The 11,362-nt window shown below is 35.0% G+C and overlaps 1 protein-coding gene and 1 long non-coding RNA gene across 3 annotated transcripts; one reads left to right on the top strand and one right to left on the bottom strand.

The window, feature by feature from the left end:
• Window positions 1-1,490: 1,490 nt before the first annotated feature.
• Window positions 1,491-2,633, bottom strand: LOC146921785 (uncharacterized). Its single transcript, XR_015010800.1, has 2 exons — window positions 1,993-2,633; window positions 1,491-1,869 (listed from the first exon to the last, which is right to left on the bottom strand). It is a non-coding gene; the product is annotated as an uncharacterized LOC146921785 (long non-coding RNA).
• Window positions 2,634-9,505: 6,872 nt separating this feature from the next.
• Window positions 9,506-11,362, top strand: LOC146921786 (uncharacterized). Of its 2 annotated transcripts, none has more exons than XM_085715075.1 (2): window positions 9,506-10,819; window positions 11,056-11,362. In XM_085715075.1, the coding sequence occupies exon 1, from the start codon at window positions 9,734-9,736 to the stop codon at window positions 10,805-10,807; it is 1,074 nt and encodes a 357-aa protein (XP_085571201.1). In that variant the 5' UTR covers window positions 9,506-9,733; the 3' UTR covers window positions 10,808-10,819; window positions 11,056-11,362. The 2 variants fall into 2 exon arrangements, with proteins under 2 accessions (XP_085571201.1, XP_085571202.1); XM_085715076.1 differs by having other exon boundaries at window positions 11,065-11,362.

Below are 11,362 nucleotides of genomic sequence, written 5' to 3' on the forward strand. Positions count from 1 at the left end.
TCTAATTACAAGCAAGACTTGATTGTAGAGGAGAATTGCTTCTTCATATTAATTGTATGCTTCTGGTTTATAAATTGCATCGAGTTTTGGCTGAAATTATTTGTCTATTCTTTTAGGGTGAAATTGTTTGGATGTTTCATGGAGACATATGCTTCTAATTAACTTTTCATTAGAAGGGCTATGTTGATAATAATCATAAAAATTGTTTCATGCACACCAATTTTCCCTACATATGTGACACCTTGTTAATTCACTTGCGTAAATGATCGCCCAAAATTATGTGATTGTAGTTAATCATGTAGTTGAATTTATCAGAATTTTTATCCTAATTGAATTGTTTATTTACTCAATTACATTAACCACTTTTTTAATCATCTACTCAACTATATTAACCATATGTTTTAATATGATTAACCAACTGTTTCATATTTAGAAAAATAGGTTTAGGGATATCACCACTAAGCAATTATGATTTTTATGTTACTTTTAAAGAATTGTCGGTATAGTTACACGCTTCGTAATTTGCTTTAGTAACAAAATAACTTTTTTATTTTTCTCTTGGAACATCATAACAAAATACTCAAAACCTAGTTTTTTTTTTTTTTGAGAGAACTCAAAACCTAGTTATCTAATAGGAAAATGTTGTTTTTAGGGAATTTTTTTTCAAAAAAACATAACGACCGCTATTTCTTTTGCTATGGCAACTCTCATGTTTGGTATGTGGGACCTTTTTTTTTTTTGTTTTATTTTTTTGCTACAACTGCAGTTTTTGTTTTCTTGAGGTATTCGCGAGAAAACTCTTGCGATATATAGCATTACTGTATCTAATATTTACGAAGAAAATGGGAAAATTTATAAGATTTCTTGCAAAACAAGCTGACAAATGCCCTAGTAATAAATTAGATTTTAAGTAAATTTGACACTTATCAACTCTTCCTAACTTCAATTTTTTCTTGTCTTCCAACAAAAGTCCTATTAAATAATTTAAAACAATTTCAAACATCCATAGTGCATAATTCTTTCATGGTTTGTAATAAATCAAAAAATTTATTGATTTTAAGTTTTGCATAATTAATGAAATGCAAGTTCAAAATACAAAAACTAAAATATCGATGAATCAAAAACTAATATTAGCTGATTCAAAAAAAAATATTGATATAAAACTAAGCGTAATCACAAAACATGTAATCCATCATGAAACACTAATATGTTTGTTAGGGCTGTAATGTAGCTAGGCTACAATCAATCTTTGTTTTTATCTTGAAATTCAAAATAAGTAAGCATTTATTTATTCACTATATACACAACACACACTCTCAATTGATTAGTCAAGACAGCATTCTTTCATATGTTTTTCTTATTATCACCATCATCAATCTAACATAAAGGACTTCATTTCTATGTTTTTCTCAATTGATTACTTCTCTCGCTTATTTAATAAAGTTCATTTCTCCATTAAAAAATAAAGGACTTCATATATAATCAGCTAATTTAAGAACAAAATATATCAACGATTTTTATTTGAACGGATCAACCTTTGTTTATTTAAAAAAGAAAAAAGTTTCATCCTTTTTTTGTACAAACAGATCCCTTGTACATAATGAGCTAAAAAAGAAAAAAAAAGCTACTACAGGCTTCTCCAATGCTAAAAAGGAAATAAAAGAAAAAGAAAGATCATATCCACTAAAAATGTAACTAATATGTAATTTTTTATTTTGTTGTCAAAAAAAAAATAATAATATAAATTTGAGCAAAGGGAAAGGAAATAATTAAACTTCAATCGCTTGATCATCTTCAATCACTCCTCATTCTTGAAGTTGCATATCAAGTTTTTATGTCTCTGATTACATCATGGATGATTAAATACACCTGAAACAACAATAATTAAACTTCACTATCATCCAATTCTTTATATTTATTTATATATATAGAAGATAAATAAATAAATATATTAGAAATAAAGAATGAACAAAAGAAAATGAACTCACGTACGATGTAAGTCATATAGATAACACAAGAAGTTACGGCTATGGCTATACAGATGTAATCTTTTATTTTTGATGCCTTCGATGAATATGATTCATCAGATGGTGATGGTGATCGTGATTGTGATCTAGATGGTGTTATCCACATTGAAGAACGATATCGTGGTGGGATGAAACTTTGTTCTATATTAGAATGGGATGATTGTGGTGGTTCCGACGAATATGGTGTAATAGAATAATATGGTGGTCGTGCTGGCTGCGATGAAGAAGATCGTACAAAAGAATAATGTGCTGGTTGTGGTGGTTGCGACGAAAATGATGGTCGACTAAAATGATATGGTGGTCGTGATGGCTGCGACGAGTATGATGGTGTAATAAACTGATATGGTGGTTGTGGTCGCTGCGTTGAAAATGGTGCATTGGATTGGGATGGTAGCTGCGGTGTAGATAGTGTTCGATGGAATAAATATTGTGGTGGTGGTCGTGGCTGCGATAAAGATGGTGGTGCATTGGAATGGGATGCGGGTGGTGGTGGATCCGATGAAGATGGTGGTTGTTTTTGAGCCATAGTGACTTTCAATGTGATATGATTTAAAATACGATATGTCGCAATACACTTAGAAAAACAGAATCAGTTGAGGAATGGGTACAAATGGCAATTGATCCACACTATTAGGAAGTGAGACGAAGCAAGTGAGAGCGCTGCTAAGTTAAATATTCCTACGTAACTATGTAGTTTATACAAGGTATTTGACATTTTATTGGCAACGAAAAAATTGCTATACAAACCAAGTTGTTTGGGCTCCTGTGGCAAGGAGCTCCTTCTAAAAACGTATATGGGGAACATCGGGTTCGATTCCCAGGGAAACAACGCTTGGTTAGTGTGCATGCCTCTATGCACGAGCCGGATTAGTCGTCCACCTTTGGTGGGTCGGAAATTGGTGCGTAAGCCAAAAAAAAAATTGCTATATACAAAAATCCCTAGAGACGTAGCTTGTTGTTGCATGCTTGCCTTCTATTCATGTGTAATTAATTATATATATATATATATATATATATATATATATATATATATCATGTTTGAATAATAGACCCACTCATTTTTATGAAGGTCTATTTTAGCAACCAACACCTTTTTACTTGGACACAATGACCCTTGTTTTTGTGTTTTGGGCAACACAAACACAAGTTCCTTAATTAATAAAAACAAGAATTTTTTTTTTTGAGGGAAAAAAACAAGAACTTATACTTATAATATATATAATATGTGTATCAAGAAATTAAAGTTTTTTATCCTTGCATTTGTACTTTTCTTTAGCTCCAAGAAGTCTTCTTTAGCTCAAATAAGTGACTTAGCCATAGTGTTTATGTTTTTTTTTTTTCTTCTAGTATTTATCATGTTTGAATAATTTATTACAAGTTATTGTTTTTATTTATTATTTGAAGTGAGAATAATTGTTGTTTATTATTTTTAACCTTAATATGTTTTCACCATTTTGATTTTTTTTTCTTTCTTTCTGTGATCTATTTTCTTTTCCGTTTGGTGTATTGACCATTTTATAACAAATATTGGAAGGTCCTTTCACAATTTTCAATTATTCAAAAATACATTGATTGAATTTTCATAATAATAAACCTATAAGCTAAATTGGATTCAACATGTGTCGTTTTTATGGTGTAGTTTGGATCATTTTAAAATCAAAAGATCATATAATCCAAGAAGCAAACAACCACGATTCGCTTTAGATGAGACCCTTAAAAAAATTCATAAAATGCAATAAAATTTGTTTTAGATTGCATCGAATTTTGATTGATCCAATTCATGATAGTAAAAAGTTATATTTTTACTTATATTATAAAACTACGAGATAATATGCAAAATATAACATTCGTAAAAAAATATACAAAATATAACATATAATATATTAAAAAAACTCTCGGGTGTGGAAATGGGTAACTTGACTAGACCTTTTTCGGTGGATGAAATTAAGTCAGCGGTGTGGGAATGCGACAGCTTTAAGAGTCCGGGTCCTGATGGTATAAATTTTGGATTTATTAAGAATTTTTGGAACGAGATGAAGGATGATATTGTGCGATTTATTACTGAGTTTCATAGGAATGGGAAGTTGTCGAAAGGTATAAATTCTACATTCATTGCTCTTATTCCTAAAGTTGAGAGCCGTCAATCCTTGAACGAGTTTAGACCTATTTCGCTGGTGGGGAGTCTTTATAAAATTTTGGCAAAAATTCTAGCAAATAGGCTGAGACAGGTTATTGGTAGTGTTGTGTCCGAGGCTCAATCTGCGTTTGTTAAAAACAGGCAAATTCTTGATGGTATCCTGATAGCCACTGAGGTGGTAGATGAGGCTCGTAAATCCAAGAAGGATCTTTTGTTATTCAAGGTAGACTTTGAAAAGACGTATGATTCTGTGGATTGGGGGTACCTTGAGGAGGTGATGGTTAGCATGTCGTTTCCGACGTTGTGGAGAAAGTGGATTAAAGAATGTGTTTGTACCGCCACAGCTTCAGTTTTAGTGAATGGTAGCCCTACGGATGAGTTTCCTCTTGAACGGGGTTTACGTCAAGGTGACCCTCTATCTCCCTTCTTATTTTTGTTAGTTGTAGAAGGTTTGAATGTGTTGATGAAAGCTTTGGTTGAAGCGAATGTCTTTACGGGTTACAGAGTGGGGGCGCTAATCCAGTAGTAGTGTCCCACCTTCAATTTGCTGATGACACCCTCTTGATAGGGAATAAAAGTTGGGCGAATGTTCGTGCTCTGAGGGCTGGTCTGGTTTTGTTTGAGGCGATGTCTGGGTTGAAAGTTAATTTCCATAAAAGCTCTCTGGTTGGGGTCAATATTAATGCATCTTGGTTGTCCGAAGCGGCTTCTGTGTTGGGTTGCAAAGTGGGTAAAGTTCTGTTTCTCTATTTGGGCCTTTCGATTGGGGGCGATCCGCGCCGGTTATTATTTTGGGAGCCTGTTGTTAATCGTATTAAATCTAGATTGTCTGGTTGGCATAGTCGGTTCCTTTCATTTGGTGATCGCCTGATTCTACTCAAATCCGTCCTGACTGTGCTTCCTGTCTATGCACTTTCCTTTTTCAAAGCTCCGTCAGGTATAATCACTTCCATTGAATCTTTGTTAAATAAATTTTTTTGGGGGGGTAGTGAGGAAAAAAGAAAAATTTCTTGGATTGGTTGGAATTTTGTGTGTTTGAGGAAGGAGTATGGAGGGTTGGGTGTTAGGAGGTTGAGAGAGTTTAACATTGCGTTGTTAGGGAAATGGTGTTGGCGGTTGTTAGTTGATAGGGATGGGTTGTGGCGTAGGGTGTTGGTAGCTAGGTATGGTGTGGCAGATGGTGGTTTGGAGGATGGGGGCCGGAGTTGTTCTTCGTGGTGGAGGGAGATAGTCCGGATTAGAGATGGGATAGGTGAGGGTGGAAATGGTTGGTTTGCTGATTGTGTTAGGAGGAGGGTGGGGGATGCAGCCGATACCGATTTTTGGCGAGATTGTTGGTGTGGTAGTGTTCCGTTGTGCGAGCGCTTTAGGCAGCTATATGACTTAGCTGTCACTAAAGTTATCACGGTGAGGAACATGTTCTTGTTGGGGGTGGAGGATGGTGGGGGGGCGTGGCAGTGGCGCCGTCGTTTATGGGTGTGGGAGGAGGGCTTGTTAGCGGAGTGTAGGGATTTATTACTAACAGTCTTTTTGCAAGAAACAGAAACTGACAAGTTGTTGTGGTTACCGGATCAGATTGGAGGCTATACTGTTCGTGGTGTATATGACATGTTGACATCACAGGAACAACCTCAAGTTCATCAAAATTTGGAGTTAATCTGGCATAAACAGGTTCTTTTAAAAGTTTCAATCCTTGCTTGGAGGCTGTTGAGGGATCGTTTACCTACAAAATCAAATTTGGCAGATCGTGGCATTATATCTGTGGAGACTCGGTTTTGTGTCACGGGGTGTGGGCATGTTGAAGATGTGAATCATATGTTTTTGTCCTGTCCAATTTTCGGTGCATTGTGGCCGTTGGTGCGGGCATGGCTTTGTGTCGTAGGGGTAGATTCTCTAGTTATTTCAGATCATTTTTTGCAATTTATTGAATATGCAGGTGGCCTGAAATTCCGTCGATCCTTATTTCATTTGATTTGGCTTCAGTGTGTGTGGGCTTTATGGAATGAACGGAATGACAGGTTATTTAGGAACCGTCAAAGTTCTATACCACTTTTGTTAGATAAAGTAAAATCACATACTTTGTGGTGGTTGAAAGATTGTAATGTGGTCTTTCAATTTGGCACACATAGTTGGTGGTCGAGCCCGCTTGTTTGTATGGGCATCGATTGATTTTGTTGTAATTTTGACAGGTTGTTGATTGTCGTAATTGTTATGGCACGCCTTGTGCTTAAACAATCACGCTGTTCTTGGTAATATAATTCATTTTTGATTCTTCAAAAAAAAATATATTAAAAGTTAATATTACAAAATATCATAGATCATTATTGTCTTCATGTTTTTTCCTTCATTTTTAAATTATGAGATAACTTGTATCATTTTAGTTTTTTAATAATTTAATAATTAATCTATGGTAATTGGACTTTTATTTGGAAAGAGACAGACATTTTTGAATAATATATTTTTTTTGACAAATAAAATTCAATATTATTGATTGGTAATAGCGCTCATATCTTTTTGGATATGAGTAAAAATGGGGGTTGGAAAATTACAATACCAAATCTTATTTTGTTCAAACTCTGCCCATTTGGCAGTAGCATGTGCAACCCAATTAAGATTTCTCCTAATCCATCTATTTGAAACAGTCTGCACTCGTTTCATCTTCTCAAAATAAATTATACCTACTCTACCCTAATAACTTCTCGGAAATTTTCGCTAGATTGTAGGATAAACCATCATAAATTGCTCCCCCCCCTCCCCGTGTGTTTTTGATATATCCGCTGCTATTAGACTCTAAGTCAGACTCTGACCAGTGCATAAACAATTAGAAAAGTTCAGAAAAAGGCAACACAATTCACCCCCCCCCCCCCCCCCCCCAATATTCAAAGGGATGGAAAATGAGTTTTGCCACAAAATGAAACTTGACACATAAGACACTTTGAGTTTGAAGAACCATAAGCACATGGATTGCTAGGTGCTATAACATATGCTAATCAATATAAAAAGAACAATAAACATCATCAAAATATCTAGGAGCCTAATCAAAGATATATCAAAATAAAACTAACACTAAAGCCAACTTAAAAAATTCAAATTCAACTTTGCGATAATAGAAATAGGTTCCAACAAGTTTAGGGTAGGACCTAAATTTTTCGTAAACAAAGAGTGTGGCTAAGATTGGCCATGGCTCAAACTATTGCATTTTGTCAAATCCAATAATAGTATAAACTAAAAACCAGATTGTGGAAAGCAACGTGCATTATAAAATCTGATTGTTCATACCTTTTAATTTTTTGATAAATTAAAAATTGCCACCTTGCAAAGAAAATTATGCAAAATTTGATCTAGTATTATATACGCACACTCACACACACATTCTAACTAAAATTATAAATATACCTTCTAGTTCTAAATATAATTAGATCAAAATTTACCTACGTATATAGTCAGCTAATTTAAGAACAAAATATATCAGCTAATTTTCATTTGAATTACTGATCAACAGTTTATTTATTTAATAACAAAAAAAAATACAATATATGACTATCACATTCACATAATCCCCCAAAACAAAGAAAAAAGACTGTCACAATCTTCAACGCTACTAAGTAGCTAAAAAAGAAAATAAAAGATGAAGAAAAGGACATTTCCATCATCATATCTCCTAAAAATGTAACTAATATGTAAATTTGAACATCTTCAGTCACTCCTCAATCTTCTTCATTCATTCCTCAATCTTCTTTGAATTGTTTGACAAGGTAAAAAATCTGAAACAACAATAATATAATTAATTAACAACTAATATAACTTCCCCATCACCGATTTTTTTAAATAAATAAATAAAGAAAATATATTAGAAAGAAAGAAAGAACAAAGAACATGAACTCCCTTACCACGAAAAAAACATAGAGAACACAAGAGGTTGCGCCAAAGATAGCTATCATGTGTAAGAATATGATTCTGTCTCTTTCATTGATATCAATTGTGAATAATATACAACCATTGCTGATTCTATTTTAGAAACTATTTGATTGCTAATCAATATAATTCATGACTAATCAATTGCTAATGAATTGCTAATGAATATTTACAAGTCAAACATACAATGAATCTAGACATATTCTAATAGACTGAGAGAGTCCAAGCAACCTTTTAGATCTATCTCTATAAATCTTTATTCCTAAGATATAGGCTGCTTCCCCTAAGTCTTTCATGGAGAATTGTTCAGATAACCAAACCTTTGTACTTTGCATTGCTGGTATATCATTTCCAAAAAGTAATATGTCATCGACATATAACACTAAGAAAATGATAGTGCTCCCACTTACCTTTTTGTAAACACAAGGTTCTTCTTCGCATTTAACAAAATTGAACTTTTCAATTGTATTGTTAAAACGAATGTTCCAACTTCTAGATGCTTGTTTCAATCCATAGATTGATCGTTGCAACTTGCATACTTTGTTATGATCAGACATGGATGTGAACCCTTCAGGTTGTGTCATATACACTTCCTCTTTTAGCTCGCACAAGTGGGGAATAGGATTGAAATACATGACTGATTGGCTCTAGTGCAAGTGGGAGATTGTTGGAGATGCCCAAGATCCAATCAATTATGTAACCAATTTTAGACTTAATAAATATTCATTATCTTGTTTACTGTTTAGTGAAATAGTTAATTTGATAACGTCCTTGATTAAAACTATAGACTTGTTATCATGATAGAGATTATGATAATGAGAAACAAGTCTTTTATTATTTTTAATCTAAATTGTTCTTGATCGTATGATTATTGTGAGTAGGACATCAATAATTCGGATAGATCAATATATATGTGATAGTCTTTATTGGATAAAGATTAATAAGTCTCATTTATTAAATTACATATATAGATGATACATATAGTGATGTGGTGTACCTGGAGGTGTCCACTGTGAGAGAATCCCATTCTCTTTTAGATAATCAATGAAATTATTACTAAGATATACTCCCCCTCTATCGGATCTAAGCATTTTAATGCTTTTACCGGTTTGTTTTTCGACTTCACTGCGAAATCTTTTGAACATTTCAAATGATTCAGATTTATGTTTCATAAGATACAAAAATCCAAACCTAGACATATCATCAGTGAAAGTGATAAAATAAGAATACCCCCCTTTGGATTGAATTTTCATAGGTCCACAAACATCTGTATGTATTAGTCCTAATAATTCAGAAGCTCTCTCTCCACTTCCAATAAATGGAGATTTAGTCATTTTTCCTTTGAGACAAGATTCACAAGTTTCATATGATTCATAATCATAATTATCAAGGTAACCTTCCTTGTGTAACTTGTTAGATTCATTGTATGTTTGACTTGTAAATATTCATTAGCAATTCATTAGCAATTGATTAGTCATGAATTATATTGATTAGCAATCAAATAGTTTCTAAAATAGAATCAGCAATGGTTGTATATTATTCACAATTGATATCAATGAAAGAGACAGAATCATATTCTTACATGGTATCACCTCTTCCGATCCAAACCTAACCCTTCTCTTCTCACTGTCGTCGTTTCCTCTTCTGCTTTACCATGTCAGCAGATTCATCAGTCACTCAATCTGTCCCTCCTCCAACGGCGGCTCCAAAACTTCACTCCGCTTTCGCCATCAATAATGTCAAAACCATCATCCCTATAACGTTGGAAAATGACACTAACCTCTACCTCTCATGGTCTGCTCTCTTCAAGGTGCAAGCACGCGTTCAGAACGTGCTTGATCACATCATCCCGCCGTCGGATGAACAGGCCATCAAAGCATCGGCTGACCTTAAGGCTACTGATTCTGATCTGTGGAATCGCCTCGATGCTGTCGTGTTGCAATGGATGTATGCAACAGTCACAACAGATATTCTTCAATCCATCCTTGTTGTTGATGATTCCGCTGAAGCATGCTGGAACCGCATCGCCACAATGTTTAATGACAACAAACATTCCCGTGCTGTGCAACTAGAGAACCAGTTCAGCAACACAAACCTGGAAGAGTTTTCCTCCACCAAAGCATACTGCACCCGCCTCAAAACTCTCGCAGACCAGCTTGCAAACGTGGACTCTCCTGTTTCCAACACGCGCCTGGTTCTCAAAATGATAGCTGGGCTCACAGATGCATATGCTGGTTTTGTTACCTACATACAACAACATGATCCTCTCCCTACCTTTGCCACCGCACGGTCAAGGCTGGAGCTAGAAGAATCCACCATGATCCAGCGTGCCGCCCGCGACTCCCACTCCTCATCTCCTTCAACCCAACACCATCTTATTCTAATAACCGTGGCAACAGAGGCAAGAAGAACAACCGCGGAGGCCGCAATTCTGGGAGAGGAAACCGCGGACAGCAACAACAACAGTGGCAGCCATGGAACATCCCACCTTTGCAACAATGGGGTCCTTGGAATTATCCACCGTGCCCTTACCCAACTTCAAACTGGAACAAACCTAATAATGGGCCTAAAGCACAGCAGGGTGGAATTCTTGGACCTAAACCTCAACAGGCTGCTTTCAATGTCAACACTCCTAGCCCAACCGACATTGCAAATGCTTTCAGCACTCTCAACCTTGCTCAGCCTGATCCCTCATGGTACATGGACACTGGAGCCACCTCTCACATGACATCCTCGCAAGGTAATCTTTCGTCTTATTTTAAATTGAGCAAAAATAATAAAATCATTGTTGGAAATGGTCATTCTGTTCCAATTCTTGGTCTTGGTAGTACACATTTAGAAACCCCCCACCCTCCTCTTATCCTAAACAATGTCCTTCATGCTCCAAATTTAATTAAAAATTTAGTATCTGTTCGTCAATTTACTACAGATAATAAAGTTTCAATTGAATTTGACCCGTTTGGTTTTTCTGTGAAGGATTTTCAGACGGGGATGCCTATCATGAGATGTGAAAGCCAAGGCGATCTATACCCTATCACCAACCACAATATCACAAATAAGGCCAAGCAACCATCCACATTTGCAGCTTTGTCATCATCTACTTGGCATAATCGTCTAGGACATCCGGGCGATCATGTTTTATCTATTCTTAGCAAAAATAAGTTGATTGAATGTAATAAACCAAGTAAATTACATTCTCAGTTTTGTCATTCTTGTCCTCTTGGTAAACACATTAAATTGCCTTTTACAAATTCCATCAATAATAGTTTGTTACCGTTTGATA

This window comes from Medicago sativa, chromosome 5, assembly GCF_051527215.1.
Source record: "Medicago sativa cultivar Bolivia chromosome 5, Bolivia_mono, whole genome shotgun sequence".
In the NCBI taxonomy this organism is placed as follows: Eukaryota; Viridiplantae; Streptophyta; class Magnoliopsida; order Fabales; family Fabaceae; genus Medicago; species Medicago sativa.